The sequence below is a fragment of the Pistacia vera genome, unplaced genomic scaffold (genome assembly GCF_008641045.1).
Source record: "Pistacia vera cultivar Batoury unplaced genomic scaffold, PisVer_v2 Contig171, whole genome shotgun sequence".
Lineage (NCBI taxonomy): Eukaryota > Viridiplantae > Streptophyta > Magnoliopsida > Sapindales > Anacardiaceae > Pistacia > Pistacia vera.
The window spans coordinates 153,918-175,785 of NW_022195801.1; the positions used below are offsets into that span (position 1 = coordinate 153,918).

The 21,868-nt window shown below is 33.6% G+C and overlaps 1 protein-coding gene and 1 pseudogene across 1 annotated transcript; one reads left to right on the plus strand and one right to left on the minus strand.

Annotated features, from left to right (window-relative positions):
* Positions 1-3,196: 3,196 nt before the first annotated feature.
* Positions 3,197-15,350, plus strand: LOC116125771 (annotated as a pseudogene).
* Positions 15,351-16,877: 1,527 nt separating this feature from the next.
* On the minus strand, positions 16,878-17,651 carry LOC116125789 (transcription initiation factor TFIID subunit 8). Its single transcript, XM_031411504.1, has one exon. It carries the CDS (start codon positions 17,649-17,651, stop codon positions 16,878-16,880), a length of 774 nt encoding a protein of 257 aa, XP_031267364.1.
* Positions 17,652-21,868: the final 4,217 nt, after the last annotated feature.

The following is a 21,868-nucleotide window of genomic DNA, read 5'->3' on the forward strand; positions in this document are numbered from 1 at the left end:
TGAAATTGCAAAAATACCCTTAAACCTACATTATACCAATCTGGCCACCACTGCCAGAATTTGGTCGGAATCTGATATAGGCGCACTACCGGTTGAATCTGGCTGGTGCATCGATCTAGCCTTTTCCGGCCAGATCCACGTTGGATCTGGCCGGAAAAGGCCAGATCTAAGGCCAAAGATCTGGCCATTGACGGTCAGATCTTTAGCCGTAACCAAACGTCAACGACGGCCAACATATGGTCGTCGTTGACCATCAACGACGGCCATATCTTTGGCCATCGTTGACGAGCAATTGGCCAGATCTGGCTGGCAAAGGCCATATCGGCGTACGTCGGCAAGATCCAACTGGTCATGCGCCGATACGGCAACTCTGGCCACCCTCTGGTGGTGGTGGCCGGCTGTGATTATTCAATGGGTAGGTTGGGAGTGTTTTTGTTAACTTTCAAAGTTTTATTATAGGGTGTTTAGTAAATAAACAAGCATATGGTATTTTTTATTATTTTCAAATCCTACATCGTAATACCCGCTCAATTCAATTTTTTTTAACTTTTTTCAAAAAACTTTTCTAAAAAATGCAAAAAAGTGAACCGAACAGCCTAAGCTATGACATATATTTCTTCTTCTAAACATAAATCTTAAGGGTGTATTTGGTTATGAATGTTATATTTTATGAATGTTATATTAAAGAAAGATAGGTTGACTTGAAGTTATGGAATGTTATACAATGGTTTGGTTAGATTGAATAAATTGTTAGGGTATGTTATATAGATTACTGAATTGTCTTTTTTTTTTAATATTATTATTTAGATTATTAATTTTATCCCTTACTTTTGAGAATTTAGCTAAATACTCTCATAATAAAAATTTATAAATTAACAAAAAAACCCTATTCATTCAAGCCACTTCCGTCGACAACCATGGCCAGACATCTGGTTGGTCGTGTCATCAATCTGGTTGTAGTCTAGTCGGAATAGCCGTTATGACAACGTTTGTGTCATTAACTACATGGATCCGACCATTTTTTATTAGATTGGTGCATGGTCATCGAATCTGTACGATCGTGTGTCGTTCTAGCATTGGTATTGGTAGTTGGTAGTGGTTGACTGCCAATGGAAATCCAATCACTAGTCTTGGATCATTGTTTTAAAGTTTAAAAATTATTTATGTACTAAAATTTTATATATATAAGAATAAAATAGTTTACAATTTTTTGTAAACTGTAATAATTATGACTAAAAATATATAATTAAAATTAAGAATAATCTTAAAATACGTAAATAAAAAAATAATAATATATATCACCACAGTAATTGCTATAATTTTAAAGATATATATTATTTTAACTAACACAACCCCTACAAAATCTTCCGTACAAAGATGGATTACGTGTCAACATAGAGTTGTCACTAGATGAATCTTTAAAGTTGGATATATTATGGTTATCAAGAAATCATATCCAAAGATAGTTGATGGAAAATCTGACACCTCAATTTTCCACTCAAACATATACCATAGTGGATCTCATCCTTCATCTTCAATCCATTTGAATGTTTTTTTCTTTTCTTAAATGAATTAAAAAAAATGAAAAATAAGCAATTAATTAATGTTGGTTTTGGTTCATGTGAATGTGTGAATAATTAACGTAACGGGTGGGGCAAAGTGACAGACACCAATCTCCATTTCTTTGTGACCAGAAATTTGTCACATTCTTTGCATTATTTTTTGTACTTTTCACTTAACCAAACTCTTAAACACCCCCAATTTATTGTAATTAATAGTTAATGGATAATGTAAAAATATTTTCTCAAATAAAAAGAAAAATCTTTTTTTATTTGTTAATTGAGGTGTTTGAATCAGTTTATACACACTCGATTAATCTTAAAAAGAACGCCCTCAAATTAATGATGATTGTATGTTAAACCACTTTAATTCGCCCTTTACGCGTACGGGTGGTCCCATTTCTCATTTTGCTAAATTTACTCTAAAACAAACTCCACCATTCTCACTATTATTTTGTGGTGGATTGGTGGATTAGGATGACTAATTATTGATGAATTTGTTTTCTATATTTAATAGATTTAATTTTATTTTGATTTACGTGGATAGATAATATGATAAGTAGGCATTTAGATTTAGTTTCATATATGTATATGAATTTTCCAAGTAGACCTCATTAGATGACCACGAATAAGAAAAAGAAAAATCAAGTTAAATCTTTATCGTATTAAAAACTGAATAACACTATTTTATTGTTTACCAGAATAATCAAACGAAATGTGTATCTAAAAAAGTTATAAGTTTACATTTGAGAATTATCAAGTATATATGTTATTCTTATTTAGTTGACACGTCATATTCTAACATTATTATTAAGCTAACATAGGGCAAGGGCATCACAATATTGTTTAATTACTTGTAATCAAATATTGACCCACAAACGTTATAAGATCAAATATCCACTGAAAATATTATATGATCAAAGTATTGATCTAAAAATGTTACGAGTCAAAATCTTGACCAAGAAACATTACGAAATCAAATATCAACCCAAAAAGTAATAAAATCAAAATATCGACCTAGAAACGTTACAAGATCAAATATTGACTCAAAAATGTTACAACATCAAAATATAGTTGAGATGTACGAGTTCAAAATATCAATCCAAGAATGTTACCGAGATCAAAATTTAACCCGAAAAAGTTGTAAAGATCAATATATGATCGTGAAACTTTACGAAATCAAAATATGATAAAAAAAATCTTTGGATGATCGCGTAGTTCGATAGGGACTCTCGGATGTATTACTTAAGAGATTCTGAATTCGATTCTCTTCTTTGATTGCTTAGGGATAGTTATTAGAGTTCTTACCTGATCAATAATTCTAAGTTTTCGAATGATTAATTGAGGCGCATATAAACGTGACTCAAACATCCATAATCATAGAAAAAGAAAAATGTTACAAAAAAATACACTATCATTAGCCATATCCCCCATGATGCTTCGTATTTTTGTGCTCCACTATTGTATTCCAAAGTATGTGAATCTCTCCTTTTCTAGGTTCCACTCAATTACGCCCACCTTTCTCTTTCTTAAATCTCTCTCTCTTCTCTCTTCTCTTCTTCTTTTCTCTTTAAACCTCATTAACTCAAACTTTACTTCCTTTTTCTTCTTTTCTCTCTCCTCTTTAGCACTCAAATCAGAGTGGGAGAGAGTCATTTTTTAACCCAAAACAAAGAACCCAGATCTTAATTTCTTTCATTTTGCCCCCAAAATGAGTCAGAAGCCCCTGATCTACGCCTTCGTCTCTCGGGCACCGTGCTCTGCAGAATACACTGAGTTCAGCGGCAACTTCAATTCCATTGCGTTTCAGTGCCTGCAGAAACTCCCCGCTTCCAACAACAAGTTTCTTACACCTGCGATGGCCACACGTTTAATTATCTTGTCGATAATGGTTTCAGTTAAGTTTCTGATTTTTATTAGATTTGGTATGGGTTTGATTTGTTTTTTGTTTTTGAGGTCGTGTTTGGTTTTATGAGGTGAGATGTTTGAATTTAAATGGGTTGTTCTGGATTTGTATTTATATGTTTGTTTTGAATTTAAATTGGAATTTTTGAGAAGCTGAGCAGAGATTAGGTTTGTAGTTGAAGATTAGGGTCAGGTTATTGTGACTTGAAATCGTAAATTATGAGGACTGAGAGAGTTGACAATGGTGAATTCTTGCTTTTGATAAGCATAAGCTGATTAAATTGATTGAATGAGTATATCCCTGTTTAAAGTACAAAAATCGAACTTTCATGTAAAAGGTGGGTGAAAGAGGACGATCTTGTTGAGATTTTATGTGGATGGTGAATTTGTGGAAATTGTTTTGTAGCCTATTCTTTGTGTATAGGTTTGAGGTCTGGATTTGAAAAAGGTTTTGGGAGAAATGTGGATGTCGGCAAAAAGGAGGATTTGGATGAAGATTAACTTCTGCATTAAGTGAGCAACAGTATGAAGTCCAATCACAGCAACCCAAATGAGCACCAAGTGAAAGTCTGAAACCTAGATCAATAAGAGAATGAGTTTGGAAATCAATTATTAGTTAGAGTATTTAATTGTCTGTCAGCATAACATGTAAAAAGGGTATTGAAGAGAAGCCAGTAGAATTCTTGCTAATCATCATAGATATAAGGGGGATGCTATCAATGGTTGCTAGCTTCAATGATTGTGACTATGCTAGCTCGATAGCTGTAACCATCGCTGGTTACCGTCATGTTGTGTATACAAACCTTTTTTTTTCTCTATTTTATTGCCTTCTCACAGAAGATTAAAACCTTTCTTTTTATTCAATTACAAAATTGTCCGTTTACTTTATTGTTTCTCTGGGCAAGTCAATTAGGTAATTTTTTTCAGTGTTAGTGAAAGAAATGATACCCTTAGGCACGATAAGCCGCATTCAGCCTTTTTGTGTTTAATGATTTTTTAGAACACATATTTCTCTCCAGGAATCTCTTTAGCCTAGAAAATAAATAGATTCTGCAATGTTTGGGAATAATGAAGCAAAATCTGACTTTGGACAATCAATTTAAGCTCTAAAATATATTTAAAAGAAATGGATTACTTACACTTAATTTTTTGATTTTGGAGGAGCAACATTAAGGAAAGTGCCATCATGATGGAGAAGACTAGGTTTGAAAAGAAATATTAGGATTATGGGGACATAATTGGAGAACTTAAGGCCATTTATTGGTTGGTGAAGCCATTCTCTCTCTAATTGCAAGGAAAGAATTAATTTGGTGTTTGTAGTGTAGGAAGAAAGAAAAATGAATGTTCTGTGTAATAAAGTAAAATATATTTTTGTGTGGAAAAGTAGCAAAATAAAAGGCAAATATATATATAACATTAAAGGGAGCCAGCATGTCCCAATACTGAAGTTGGCGATTGTCGTCACTATCCTCTTATATGTAGATACCCTCATTTTAGTACTTTAACTAATGATCATGTGTCTTATAACACACTTCTACATGTTGTGTTGGCTGTTAAATATTCTTAACTTATTGTTGTTTACAAAATTACTCCTTTCTATGAAGATGTTTAACTGATTTGGTCCTTAAAAGTTCGTTCGTTTCTTTTTTTTTTTGTTCTTTTTTTTTTTTGTTCTTTTTTTTTTTTTTGGTCAATGATGTGTGGTCATATGGCAGTATATCTCATCATAAGGTGAACAGACTTTCACCCACTAAAGTAAGAATCTTATTACATGTTTAGTGCGTTGATGTTACTCATCTTATATTGAGCATACTGCATTATCGCATCACAGTATTAGCATAATCCTTAAAACCCTATCACATGAGTTGTAGAGTTCTTGCGCTGCCATTGGTTTGCCCCAGTGGATGTGGCGTTCACTACAACAATTCTGTATTTACACATATACACATGATTAATGTTTGGTCCTATTGCACTTGTAGTGTGGTAAAAGTCATCTTTGGTGAAGATATCAACTTGAAAGTTATCAAGAATTCAAACTGTTCATTTAATTGCCTTGACATAAATTTAAGTTTATATTCAGTGTAGCTTAAGATTTTGGGACTAAGAAATAGAAGAAACAAGCCCATAATACTGCTTCACAAAAGCATTTGTAGCCCAAAAGCTAGAATAAAATAGTTAACAAGCTACATGCAAGAGAAGGACCATGTAAACAATCTTCCAAGTTGGCATAAAGCTCCAAAAGTGTAAACAAGTTGGAGCCAGATAAATGTGTTCTCCCAAATTGTTAAAATATCTGGGGAAAAAAATAAAATATGGAAGTATTTTTACAAATTTTCTAGAATTCTCTTTCTTTGTTTTCTCTTGATGCACAAAATATCAATACTCTATTCTTCTGATCTAGATGGTTATTATACAAAATAGAGGGAACCATTTAATGGTCTCCACTTTGTTTTACAATTCACACTTTCTTTTGCTTGATTCTAACTTGGAAGTTTCATGAGGCACTCTAACATGATTTGGTAATCATTTTTATTTATTTATGTTTTAGACTTCATTGCATTTGTGGAAGAAATGTTATTTTGGGTTTAATTCTTATACTTCTTGGCCTAAAATGTTGCATTTACACTAAAAACTTGCATTACACTAAAAACTATGAAAGTTTTTTGTTAGTGTTTTGCCTATTGTTATATTGTTTATTTACTTCTATAAATGTTGAAATGGAAGGAAAATTCCAGGCTTTTCACCTTGTGATTTTTGCCAATATGACTGTTCTATGTTATGGTGGTTCATCTACTGTATACTTTCTCTTTGAAGTTTCATTACGTCCCTTGATGTAGAGTCTATTATAGGCAACCTATCTGATTTGAAGAATAGTTAGACTTCTCAAGGTCAACAGAGATTTCTGATAGATTTGTGAAATTTCATGAGTTATCTTTAACAATTTAATGATTTTATAACAATTTTCATAATTTAAGGGAGTAGTATTTGTAAGTCTCGTCTTTTAGTTAAATTCAAGGGAGTTCAATGTAATTTCCTTTTTTTTTTTTTTTTTTTTTTTTCCTTTTTATAATGATAGATTGACTGACTTTTCCATATTACAGCATATTGTGTGGTTGCAGATGAATCAGTTGGAAGACAAATACCTATGCATTTTTGGAGCGTGTCAAGGATGACTTTGTTTCAAAATATGGTGGTGGAAGGCTGCCACTGCTCAAGCCAATGGCCTTAACAAGGAATTTGGGTATTCTATTCTGCTAAATATGAAATACACATGCTGGGAATATTTCTTGTCATTGAAGTTAAATAATATACCATCATTGCAGTCCAAATTGAAAGCCATATGCAGTACTGTGTTGATCATCCGGAAGAATAAGCAAGCTTGCAAAGGTGAAAGCTCAGGTTTCTGAAGTCAAAGGTGTTATGATGGAGATATCGAAAAGGTAGAGATGCTTTGTTATTTGTAGAGATTTTCCTGGTTTTTGTTGCTGGAAAATGTAGTTTTAATATTGTTTCCGATTACCTTGAGATGCAGTATTTTTCTTAAACTTTTTCATCATTCTGTTACAACTTTCCCAAATTTTCTTATTTGTGGTGTAAATTGTAAAATAATCACAATTTAGCTAGAGGGATGATTGAAAGAAGAATTGAGAATGTATCTGAACCCTAAACAGTGTAGATTGAAATTCAAGAAAAGAAGTGACAAAATCAAATAGGAAATGTAAGCGGTTTGGTGTGACACCTGCAAGTTACACTTTAGGTTCATATGATGTATTTCTAGATTACGATTAGACATGCATCAAAGCATGGGCCTATAATAGCCTGTGCATGTTGTCTCTTAGACAATTGTGTGTGCATACCAAAAATTTTTGATAACCCTGAATGTTTTGCAAGTTAATCCGGGTTGTGTTGTGCACAAGTCATAGGGTCTTTGCACTAGTCTGGATCCTTGATACTTTGCATTTCTTCTCATAGTTTTAAACAAATGACATCTATACAAGACTGCATTGTAGAGGGGGAGAAACTAATCACCATGTTTTTACCCGTGTAATGAGATATTAGGGCAATGTGGTGATTTCAGTAATTATCTCTTTGACAGTATCTCATAGCATCACTGTTGTATCATATCTTTCTCCATACCAGTCAAACAGGTCCTTAATTGCATCCTGACAAACTGAAATGATTACTTGATCTTCTTTTTTCTTCTAGAACTTATTCCGTTAAATACTTTTATGGGGCATGTATGTTTGTCATCTTCTCTTTAGTCATTTTGTGTAGTTTTAATAGGTGAAATCGTTTTGCATTTGTGCTCGTCACTATGAAGGTCTTAGGTCCCAAGTATTTTGCACTGACTCATGTAGTTTTGATTGTGATCATACCTTCACACACACACACTTAGACAATGCAAAAGGAGGAAAACTCAGTCATGTGGTTGTGATATGACGAAGATGTTGTTCCATGAATAAGATGATATTATGCAAGTTACTTGTGTTAACTTCTATTTAGGATCAATTGATTGCTGCATACTTAATGCAGAGTGCGACGACCTTTGTTGAATGCAATAATCTGTTTTACTCTCTAAACTTACTTTAGATTTCTCTCCACATTCCATTTTTATCTTGCGATTCATGAGTATTCCATGGATAATCCTCACAGAAATTAATTGTGGTTTGATGCAGGTTTTAGATCGAGGGGAAAAGATTGAGCTGTGTGGATAAGACCGAGAACCTTCATCTCAGGTTAGTTGTCTCTCTCTCTTTGTACATGTATGTGTTTGAATACATTGTCTTTGAACTTAGATCTCCAAGAACTTTAACGGTAATTTTCTTTCTAATGAGATAATGATGCATTCGGTTTTCAAGATATAATTCATTCGAAACAACTCTTTAACAATTTTGCTGGAAAAATCACTTCTCTTGCAGGCACAAGACTTCGTAATCTGGGACCCCAATCCGAGGAAAATGTGGCTGCAAAACATGAAGATCAAGCTGATAGTTCTCGGAATACTGATTGCCTTGATCCCATCATAGTCCTCTCTGTTTGCCACGGCTTCAACTGTGGAAAAAAAATGAGTGCTGTTCTTCAAGATGCTTGCTTTTTTGTTACCAAAGCTTTGGTTATATAATATTGTGAGAGATAAAAACATATATATGTCAAAATATATGATCCTGAATTTGATTAATAGTAAAAGTTAGCAATTTGCCAACATTGTTACAAGAACACCTATTTTGCATGTGAATAGACCTCAACTTTTGTTGAATCTTGAGAATCTTTTTGCGAGAGACGATCTTCTTGTTTGCATGAAGCTTTCGAAAAAATTGTTATTGTTGTAGTAAATGTTATTTGTTTTCTACATTAACACATTCTAGAGGAACTTTTTGATGAACCAAATTTGTGGCCAAATTCAGATAGCTTTTGATAAATAGCTTTAAATTCCCTGAATTTATGGTAAAACCAATTTGATATTTTTTTACAATTATACCTTGTGAAAGAGCTTGGTACTTTATATTAGAGTCATCCTAATTTAAAAGTAAGAAAATATGTTCATTAAAACAATGTTTTAAAACCCAACCCAAGGTAAACTTGGTAAAGTGGTTGGGTCTTGGATTGACCAGTTGACCAGTGGGTCAAACTGGTTTCTAAAGTTTGAAATTAAACAAAATATTCTTAAAATTTTGTAAATCCCATAAGTTTGAAATATTGCAAACACCTTAACATCATCAAACATCATCGTTTATGTCGGCAAATAGGTTTTTTTTGGCAATACAACACTCTCCATCATTACGAAAACACGTTCCCTCAGCCTCTTAACTAAAACCCATCTCACCCCTCCCTGATTCGCCTCCCCAATCGTGGCGACAGTAAGATTTTTTCGAGAAATTGTTTTGCGACTCGATCGATTCAACTCATCGGAAATCTACATCGTTGCCACTATTGCACTCATCAGCAGTTTCTCTTCAAAATCCCTAAACATTCGTCTCAATTATCGTCGCGATTATGTCGTAATTTCTAAATTTGAATGAATAGTAAAATTTGTAACCCAACCCGACGAAGGCTCCGAGGCTCGATTGAACCGGTTCAACTAGCCTGGTCGGACCGGGTTTTAAAACAGTGCACCAAAATATCAAATAGCCTGGTAATCTCAAACTTCCATTGACCATTAGCAAACTTCACTCACAGAACCAAAAATCATTTACAACCATGTCGACGGCGGACTTTCATACAATCAACCAATTATAGATGATCCTATTAGCGGATGTGACATACATATGCCCTATCTTTACTTGCTCAAGGCTTGAAATCCATTATCAAAAAGACAAAAAAATAACATCATAAAATTAGTCTCTTTATAATTATGTTGCAAGAAGTTTACCCAGAATACAATCCTCAAAGATGAAACTAGAGCCTAACAAAACCTTCTGAATCACAGAAGAAACTCTAGTAATAGAACAAAAAGAACCACAAAACCAACTTCACCATTCCCACTTTCATTTTCATTCAAAACTTTTCCAATTCTATGATGTTGATACTGATGATATAGTATCATGTCTAAAGCAAAAATTTCCTAAACCCTAATATTTTCACCATTATCATCAATTACACTAATCATTAATGATAAAACTTCCCTAATTAAACACTAACATCTCCTTCTCTTCCTCTCATCTTCTTCATCACTCCCATCACCATTAGACATCCCATTGCTCATAATATTTCCTTTCACCCCAATTTTAAACCTCACCTTCTCTCTCTCCTTCACCAAATCACCCCCCAAACTTTGCTTTCTTAGACTCAACTCCCCACCTACTTCCCCCTCCCCCTCCACCAACCCTGAATTCTCCCACAAACTTCTCCTCTTCTCACAAACACCTACTCTCAAATCCGGCAAAGCCGGTAACCATTTCGGAATATGCAAATTCTTCTTCATCATTATCTCCTTTTCACCACAAGCTACCAACCCTTTACTCAAAAGTTTGTTTTTTTCCACTCTTGGAACAGGTTTAGCAAATGGGGTTTCATCCCTGTACTTAACAAAACATTTAAGCTCCTTCAAAACCCTAGAACTCAACAAGCAAGAGTTGCCCTCAATTTTTGAAGCATCAACAAAGCCCTGTATCAAATTGAGGTCATGGAGGGTGTTTACGAGGTCAAAAACGTTGGATTCAGTGCGGCGGGATGCATGGGAGTAGGATGCAGCCAACTGGCCAAGCTCTTGAAGGTACTTTGTGGCGATCAAAGTTAGGGTTTCAAGGGATGAGTTTTGGGCGCCTTTAAACCCGAGTGATTTGCAGATCTGGGAAACTGCAATTCTCATTATGGAGAAAGAGAACTCATCTGGGGTGCTTGTAATTTCTTCGTTTGGTTGATTTTGCTTCTGGGTTTTCTTGGTTTCGCGGGAAATTTTTGGTTTCATGGTGGTTTTTGGGGAAGAAGATGATTGGTGAAAACCCTAACCCCTAATTGTGAGTTTAAATGGGGTTTTGTTTGTTAAATATGGGGGGTTTTGGGGGCTATTTATAACTTAGTTAAATAGTTATTCAATCGAGTGAATAAAAAAGTCACCCTGAGGTATGGAGAAAATTGCCTCAGTCCAGTAAAATAGGAAAGTGACACTGTAGTCCCTGAATTCGCGATAATTCCTATTTTAACCCCGAATCACTAGCATTGGGCTATACATTTAAAATTTCATTACTGGCATTGGCAGAGTCTTAGTTTTGAGTTTGGTTTGGCCAAGAAATAAAACAAGTTTTAAGATAGAGGATTAATGTGAATGAAATTGATGGGCAATACTATGCTACTATGCTGGTAAATTAACCAGTCCCTTTCATTGATTTCAATTCTTGTACATATGTATAGCAACTTCAAAGTAGTGAGGAATGTGAATTTTAGTAATATGCAATTTGTGACTGGTAAATGTTACTATAACATTGTGCTCCTCTAAGGTTATGATAATTTGTTTGTTGGTTTCAATATCTTTTTTGTTTATGATTAATTTTTGTGTGGAAAGAGTTTTATTTTTTAATTTCTATTGTTGTCGTTGGTTCAGATGGAAGGTCCAGATATGGATGATTCTTTAGTTGAAAGAGTCGGGCAAATGGAACCCATGAGAAAGGTACTAATATATGGGATGATGTATTATAGTTGTTTTATGATTGTTTTTCTTGGGAAACGTGTTGATAGTTTTGATTTTTTTCTGCTTTAACTTTTGAGTAATACTACACATACATCATTTTCATACAACAATATATGGTAAGATATGATTGGCTAATTTAAAGTTAAAATTAAACTTTCACCCAATCACATCTTGCCAGATAATATTGTATGAGAAATATTATATATGAATGATGTATGTATAGTATTATTCTTAACTTTTATACCTGTGCTAATTAGCCCCAAAATTTCCTATCAAAGGTTCGATATGCATGATGCTGCCTTTTTCTTTCTTTGAATGTCATATGTCTTCAAGAAGCGTTTGGTTAGGGGGTATTTGACATTATTGGGGGTAAGTGATCTTATATTACTTGATTAGCATGTTTGGTTGTCAAGTAATATAATACTTGATTACCACATTTGGTTGTCAAGTAATATAAGATATCGGTAATCTTCAAATACCAATAGTAGTTACTATTAGTAATATTGGAAGTAACCTGATTACCTCTATTTTCTTAGGTATTTTAAGATTACCAAGGTTATCTTTTTTTGTTACAATTTTATCTCTTATTAATAAAAATTTTGGACAATTATGCCCCTATTTTAAAAGAAATTTACATTAATATCATATTTCAATTTTACCCTTGTTTAATTAAAATTTTGGACAATAATGCCCTTATATTAGAGTCATCCTAATTTAAAAGTAAGAAAATATGTTCATAAAACATGTTTTAAAACCCAACCCAAGGTAAAACTTGGAAAGTGGTTGGGTCTTGGATTGACCAGTCTGACCAGTGGTCAAACTGGTTTCTAAAAGTTTGAAATTAACAAAAATATTCTTAAATTTTGTAATCCCTATAAGTTTGAAATATTGCAAAACACCTTAAACATCATCAAACATCATCGTTTATGTCGGCAAATAGAGTTTGTTTGTGGCAATACACACCTCTCCCATCATTACAAACACTTCCCTCAGCCTCTAACTAAAACCCATCTCACCCCTCCCTGATTCGCCTCCCCAATCGTTGCGCCAGTAAGATTTTTTCGAGAAATTGTTTTGCGCCTTCGAGTATTACTCATCGGAAATCTAATCGTTGTTACTTGCACTCAGCCAGTTTCTCTTCAAAATCCCTAACTTCCAGTCTTCTTTTCGCGGATTGATGTGTAATTTCTAAGATTTTGAAGAATAGTAAAATTTGTACCCCACCCGACGAAGGCTCCGAGGCTCTTGAACCGGTTCAACTAGCCTGGTCGGACGCGGTTTTAAAACTGCACCAAAATATCAAATAGCCTGGTAATCTCAAACTTCCATTGACCATTAGCAAACTTCACTCACAGAACCAAAATCATTTACAACATGTCGACGCGGATTTCATACAATCAACCAATTATAGATGATCCTATTACGGATGTGACATACATATGCCCTATCTTTACTTGCTCAAGGCTTGAAATCCATTATCAAAAAGACAAAAAAATAACATAATGATAGATTGACTGACTTTTCCATATTACAGCATATTGTGTGGTTGCAGATGAATCAGTTGGAAGACAAATACCTATTGCATTTTTGGAGCGTGTCAAGGATGACTTTGTTTCAAAATATGGTGGTGGAAAGGCTGCCACTGCTCAAGCCAATGGCCTTAACAAGGAATTTGGGTATTCTATTCTGCTTAAATATGAAATACACATGCTGGGAATATTTCTTGTCATTGAAGTTAAAATAATATACCATTCATTGCAGTCCAAAATTGAAAGCTCATATGCAGTACTGTGTTGATCATCCGGAAGAAATAAGCAAGCTTGCAAAGGTGAAAGCTCAGGTTTCTGAAGTCAAAGGTGTTATGATGGAGAATATCGAAAAGGTAGAGATGCTTTGTTTATTTGTGTAGAGATTTTCCTGGTTTTTTGTTGCTGGAAAATGTAGTTTTAATATTGTTTCCGATTACCTTGAGATGCAGTATTTTTCTTAAACTTTTGTCATCATTCTGTTACAACTTTCCCAAATTTTCTTATTTGTGGTGTAAATTGTAAAATAATCACAATTTAGCTAGAGGGATGATTGAAAGAAGAAATTGAGAATGTATCTGAACCCTAAACAGTGTAGATTGAAATTCAAGAAAAGAAGTGACAAAATCAAATAGGAAATATAAGCGGTTGGTGTGACACCTTGCAAGTTACACTTTAGGTATCATATGATTGTATTTCTAGATTACGATTAGGACATGCATCAAAGCATGGGCCTAATAATAGCCTGTGCATGTTGTCTCTTAGACGATTGTGTCTGCATACCAAAATTTTTGATAACCCTGAATGTTTTGCAAGTTAATCCTGGGTTGTGTTGTGCACAAGTCATAGGGTCTTTGCACTTAGTCTGGATCCTTGATACTTTGGCATTTCCTTCCTCATAGTTTTAAACAAATGACATCTATACAAGACTGCATTGTAGAGGGTGAGAAACTAATCAACATGTTTTTACCCGTGTAATGAGATATTAGGGCAAGTGTGGTGATTTCAGTAATTTCATCTCTTTGACAGTATCTCATAGCATCACTGTTGTATCATATTCTTTCTCCATACCAAGTCAAACAGGTCCTTAATTGCATCCTGACAAACTGAAATGATTACTTGATCTTCTTTTTTCTTCTACGAACTCATTCCGTTAAATACTTTTATGGGGCATGTATGTTTGTCATCTTCTCTTTAGTCATTTTGTGTAGTTTTAATAGGTGAAATCATTTTTGCATTTGTGCTCGGTCACTATGAAGGTCTTAGGTCCCAAGTATTTTGCACTGACTCATGTAGTTTTGATTGTGATTCATACCTTCACACACACACTTAGACACATGCAAAAGGAGGAAAAACTCAGTCATGTGGTTGTGATATGGACGAAGATGTTCCATGAATAAGATGATATTATGCAAGTTACTTGTGTTAACTTCTATTTAGGATCAATTGATTGCTGCATACTTAATGCAGAGTGCGACGACCTTTTGTTGAATTGCAATAATCTGTTTTACTCTCTAAACTTACTTTAGATTTCTCTCCACATTCCATTTTTATCTTGCGATTCATGAGTATTCCATGGATAATCCTCACAGAAATTAATTGTGGTTTGATGCAGGTTTTAGATCGAGGGGAAAAGATTGAGCTGCTTGTGGATAAGACCGAGAACCTTCATCATCAGGTTAGTGTCTCTCTCTCCTTTGTACATGTATGTGTTTGAATACATTGTCTTTGAACTTAGATCTCCAAGAACTTTAACCGAGTAATTTCTTTCCTGATGAGATAATGATGCATTCGGTTTTCAAGATATAATTCATTCGAAACAACTCTTTAACAATTTTGCTGGAAAAATCACTTCTCTTGCAGGCACAAGACTTTCGTAATTCTGGGACCCAAATCCGGAGGAAAATGTGGCTGCAAAACATGAAGATCAAGCTGATAGTTCTCGGAATACTGATTGCCTTGATCCTCATCATAGTCCTCTCTGTTTGCCACGGCTTCAACTGTGGAAAAAAATGAGTGCTGTTCTTCAAGATGCTTGCTTTGTTTGTTACCAAAGCTTTTGTTATATAATATTGTGAGAGATAAAAACATATATATGTCAAAATATATGATCCTGAATTTGTATTAATAGTAAAAAGTTAGCAATTTGCCAACATTTGTTACAAGAACAACCTATTTTGCATGTGAATGAGACCTCAACTTTTGTTGAATCTTGAGAATCTTTTTGGCAGAGATGATCTTCTTGTTTGCATGAAGCTTTCTGAAAAAATGTTATTGTTGTAGTAAATGTTATTTGTTAGTAAATGTTATTTGTTTTCTACATTAACACATTCTAGAGGAACTTGTTTGATGAACCAAATTTATGGCCAAATTCAGATAGCTTTTGATAAATAGCTTTAAATTCCCTGAATTTATGGTAAAACCAATTTGATATTTTTTTACAATTTACCTTGTGAAAGAGCTTGGTACTTTATATTAGAGTCATCCTAATTTAAAAGTAAGAAAATATGTTCAATAAAACAATGTTTTAAAACCCAACCCAAGGTAAAACTTGGTAAAGTGGTTGGGTCTTGGATTGACCAGTCTGACCAGTGGGTCAAACTGGTTTCTAAAAGTTTGAAATTTAACAAAAATATTCTTAAAAATTTTGTAAATCCCTATAAGTTTGAAATATTGCAAAAACACCTTAAACATCATCAAACATCATCGTTTATGTCGGCAAATAGAGTTTGTTTGTGGCAATGACAACACTCTCCATCATTACGAAAACACTTCCCTCAGCCTCTTAACTAAAACCCATCTCACCCCTCCCTGATTCGCCTCCCCAATCGTTGGCGACAGTAAGATTTTTTCGACGAAATTGTTTTGCGACTTCTGATCGATTAACTCATCGGAAATCTACATCGTTGNTCCCTCAGCCTCTTAACTAAAACCCATCTCACCCCTCCCTGATTCGCCTCCCCAATCGTTGGCGACAGTAAGATTTTTTCGATGAAATTGTTTTGCGACTTCTGATCGATTAACTCATCGGAAATCTACATCGTTGTTACTATTGCACTCATCAGCAGTTTCTCTTCAAAATCCCTAACATTCCAGTCTTCAATTATTCGCAGATTGATGTCGTAATTTCTAAGATTTTGAATGAATAGTAAAATTTGTAACCCAACCCGACGAAGGCTCCGAGGCTCGATTGAACCGGTTCAACTAGCCTGGTCGGACCGGGTTTTAAAACAGTGCACCAAAATATCAAATAGCCTGGTAATCTCAAACTTCCATTGACCATTAGCAAACTTCACTCACAGAACCAAAAATCATTTACAACCATGTCGACGGCGGACTTTCATACAATCAACCAATTATAGATGATCCTATTAGCGGATGTGACATACATATGCCCTATCTTTACTTGCTCAAGGCTTGAAATCCATTATCAAAAAGACAAAAAAATAACATCATAAAATTAGTCTCTTTATAATTATGTTGCAAGAAGTTTACCCAGAATACAATCCTCAAAGATGAAACTAGAGCCTAACAAAACCTTCTGAATCACAGAAGAAACTCTAGTAATAGAACAAAAAGAACCACAAAACCAACTTCACCATTCCCACTTTCATTTTCATTCAAAACTTTTCCAATTCTATGATGTTGATACTGATGATATAGTATCATGTCTAAAGCAAAAATTTCCTAAACCCTAATATTTTCACCATTATCATCAATTACACTAATCATTAATGATAAAACTTCCCTAATTAAACACTAACATCTCCTTCTCTTCCTCTCATCTTCTTCATCACTCCCATCACCATTAGACATCCCATTGCTCATAATATTTCCTTTCACCCCAATTTTAAACCTCACCTTCTCTCTCTCCTTCACCAAATCACCCCCCAAACTTTGCTTTCTTAGACTCAACTCCCCACCTACTTCCCCCTCCCCCTCCACCAACCCTGAATTCTCCCACAAACTTCTCCTCTTCTCACAAACACCTACTCTCAAATCCGGCAAAGCCGGTAACCATTTCGGAATATGCAAATTCTTCTTCATCATTATCTCCTTTTCACCACAAGCTACCAACCCTTTACTCAAAAGTTTGTTTTTTTCCACTCTTGGAACAGGTTTAGCAAATGGGGTTTCATCCCTGTACTTAACAAAACATTTAAGCTCCTTCAAAACCCTAGAACTCAACAAGCAAGAGTTGCCCTCAATTTTTGAAGCATCAACAAAGCCCTGTATCAAATTGAGGTCATGGAGGGTGTTTACGAGGTCAAAAACGTTGGATTCAGTGCGGCGGGATGCATGGGAGTAGGATGCAGCCAACTGGCCAAGCTCTTGAAGGTACTTTGTGGCGATCAAAGTTAGGGTTTCAAGGGATGAGTTTTGGGCGCCTTTAAACCCGAGTGATTTGCAGATCTGGGAAACTGCAATTCTCATTATGGAGAAAGAGAACTCATCTGGGGTGCTTGTAATTTCTTCGTTTGGTTGATTTTGCTTCTGGGTTTTCTTGGTTTCGCGGGAAATTTTTGGTTTCATGGTGGTTTTTGGGGAAGAAGATGATTGGTGAAAACCCTAACCCCTAATTGTGAGTTTAAATGGGGTTTTGTTTGTTAAATATGGGGGGTTTTGGGGGCTATTTATAACTTAGTTAAATAGTTATTCAATCGAGTGAATAAAAAAGTCACCCTGAGGTATGGAGAAAATTGCCTCAGTCCAGTAAAATAGGAAAGTGACACTGTAGTCCCTGAATTCGCGATAATTCCTATTTTAACCCCGAATCACTAGCATTGGGCTATACATTTAAAATTTCATTACTGGCATTGGCAGAGTCTTAGTTTTGAGTTTGGTTTGGCCAAGAAATAAAACAAGTTTTAAGATAGAGGATTAATGTGAATGAAATTGATGGGCAATACTATGCTACTATGCTGGTAAATTAACCAGTCCCTTTCATTGATTTCAATTCTTGTACATATGTATAGCAACTTCAAAGTAGTGAGGAATGTGAATTTTAGTAATATGCAATTTGTGGCTGGTAAATGTTACTATAACATTGTGCTCCTCTAAGGTTATGATAATTTGTTTGTTGGTTTCAATATCTTTGTTGTTTATGATTAATTTTTGTGTGGAAAGAGTTTTATGTTTTAATTTCTATTGTTGTCGTTGGTTCAGATGGAAGGTCCAGATATGGATGATTCTTTAGTTGAAAGAGTCGGGCAAATGAAACCCATGAGGAAGGTACTAATATATGGGATGATGTATTATAGTTGTTTACATGATTGTTTTCTTTAATAATTGGGAAACGTGTTGGTAGTTTTGATTTTTTGCTGCTTTAACTTTTATACTTGTGCTAAATAAGCCCCAAAATTTCCTGTCAATGGTTCGATATGTATGATGCTGCCTTTTTCATTCTTTGAATGTCGTATGTCTTCAGGGTAATCCGCCTGTTCATAACAGCATGGATACATTGACCGCTGCAGCTTTGTCTTATGATTATGACGGGGTGCCTAAGTTGCCAAGTTGATTAACTCTTTCAGCTCTAGATAAATTAAGAATGTTGAAAAACAATTGCTTATTGGTATTTTATATCTTTCATCTTTTGAGCCACCGTTGGTTCTACCAAAACACATTTGCTTATCTAACTCATAGAAAATAAACAGATGAAAGAAATAAATATCCTAGTTGATGCTAGCTGATAGACCTCTCATTAAGAAGATGTATCAATATAAAGGACATAAGGGTAAAAAGGTGTGAGAGTGCATGTGTGTTAGTGGAGGTTGGTTAGGTGTTATTTGCATGTGAAGAATCAGGTGGTTAGTGGAAGGAATAATTCAGTTAAAGGATTAGTATAAAAAGGGGTGTGAGTTTAGGGAGAGATATGGAGATTATTAAGAGTCATTAAAGGAGGCCCCTAGCTCCTCAAATTGCTGGGACTATCTATTGCTTTTAGACTTGGCAAAACAGGCGGGTGGGCTGGGTTGGAGTCAGGTCATTATGGGTACAGGTCCCATGAGTACGTGCCCAATGTGGGTCGAGTTATACGGGTCCAAAATATTGGGCCCGTACTGGGCCCGTACCCTACCCTATGCAAGTACAGGTGGACTTGAGTGCCCCATTTTTCTCTCTTCAGGTTTCAATTTTGCATTTTCACCCCGAATAGTTTTCAATTATGATAGTTACACCCCCAAATTTCCTGCAATTTTAATTTTTTACATGTACACCACCAAAATCAACTACTATAAATTCAATTCAATTTAGAATATAAACAAATACAAATTAAAATAAACAAATAACACATAAGCAAACACAATAAGTCAATAACATATAATACAAAACTATAAATACCAACCAAAATAAATAAATACATAATCACTAATAGTAATACACATTAACAAACATAATAAGTCAATAACATATAATACAAAACTATAAATACTAACCAAAATAAATAAATACATAATCACTAATAATAATACACATTAACAAACACAAGAAGTCAATAACGTATAATACAAAACTAACTAAAATAAACAAATACATAATCAAATGTTCAACAAAAAACATTTTTGGGCAACAAATGTTCGTCCCACGGTAGGGGTGGTAGAGTCTCTTGATTCCACAATCCTGGGATTAATTAATGGCACATCAAGACCATCATCCAAATCATCATATACATCATCATCTACAAAACAATGACCAACTACAAATATTAATAAATGTAAATATATGAAATATTATATTAACATGTTACTTGTAAACTCATATCCATATAGTCAAGTCCAAGTGCATATCAAAGAGTTTGCATTTTTTGGTCGAAGTGAGCTTCGATATTTGTTGAACACTTTACTGCCAACACTAAAAGCGGACTCCGAAGCAATGGATGTTATTGGTATTGCCATGATATCATGAGTCATCATGGCAAGTACCAGATAACAATCACAATTGTTCTTTCAATGATCGAAGATATCCAAATTCTGATATTTGACGCGATCAAACCTCATCTAATTCGGATTTATTAGTGGAAATAAAATCACTCTCATAGTTGTCAAAATCTTGCACCATTTAAATAGTTAAGTGTCCAAAGTTAAAATTAAAAATAAATAATACTTTATTTATCATAAGAATATAAAAACTAAAAAGTATAGTGATTAGAATGATCTACACGCCTACCAAGAGTAGGAACCACTAGCAAGAGAAACAACTGAAGGTGAGGCAGGAACTTCTTTGGAACTAGGGGGTGACACGGGTAGCGGTAGAACCGGAACCGGGGGTAAGAACCGGAACCAGAACCGGAACCTACCCAGAACTGCACTGTGCGGGTAGGTTCCGGTTCCAATTTTTTGGAACCGCTACTGTGCGGTTCGGTTCCGGTTCTTACCCCGGAGGAACCGGAACCGGAACGGAACCTGTAAAAAGGGTACCCTGTTTGGAACCTATAGGGGTACCTGTTTGGAACTGTTTGGAACCTGTTTTGGAACCTGTTTTGGAACCTGTTTGGACCTGTTTTGGAACCTGTTTGGAACCTGTTTAGAACCTGTTTTGGAACTGCTTGGAACCTGTTTTAGAACCTATATTGGAACCTGTTTTTGGAACCTATTTAGAACCTATTTTGGAACCTGGATTTAATGAAATATTTGTGAAATGTAAATAATGAGGGATTTCTATATTTTACATATAAAAAATTTAAAATAGAAAAAGTTAAATTTTAAAATAACCTAATAAATAATATACGAATACAATTATACTTATTACATTAAATTACACCATATTAAAAGCTTTAATATATTATAATACATTAATATTAAAGTTTTGATCAATTAAGAATAATTGAATTATGATCCAATTAAAAGCGTTTTACATTTTAATGTTATTAAAAGAATATTTTTGAATAAAATAGTATATTTGATTGAGTAATAATATATTTAGTTATTTACTTCAATTATCAAGTTCTAAGTATATCTATAATAAATTAGTAATTAATAATTATATGATAAATTGATAAACATTAATAAATTTAATTATAGTTAAATATCATACTTAATCAATTATAACATTACATTATAGTTAAATGATTACTTAATTAATTATAATTGTATAACATACTTAATTGATTATGTATAATTAATAGTATACATTATTGATTACTGCTTAATTAATTGACTTTATTATAAACATTAGTAAAACTTAATTAAATGATTAAAAATTTAATTAATATAATATTACATTAAAAATTTATATTATGATTGTAATAGTTAATTCACTATAACATTACATTATAGTATGATTATATAATTAATTATAACATTACATAATAAATAATTACTTAATTGATTATGAGTTATGATATTATGTTTTAAACATAGTAATTACTAATTTGCTACATAAACCTTAGCACAATACTAATTAAATGATAAGAAATTTAATAATTATAACATTACCTTATAAACATTCATTATAAACATTAATTAAACATTACATTATAGTTAAATAATTACTCAATTAAATTATAATATTATTATATTACATTATATATTATGATCACTTACTTAATTATGCATTACATAGTTAAATGATTATATAATTACATAATGTTATGAATTTATAACATACATTATAAACATTAGTAATTTACTAATTTACTATATTATTACATTACTTAATTAAACGATTAAAAATTTAATTAATTATAACATTCCTTATATATTATAAATAATTACTTAATCAATTATAACATTCTATTAAACATTAGTATATAA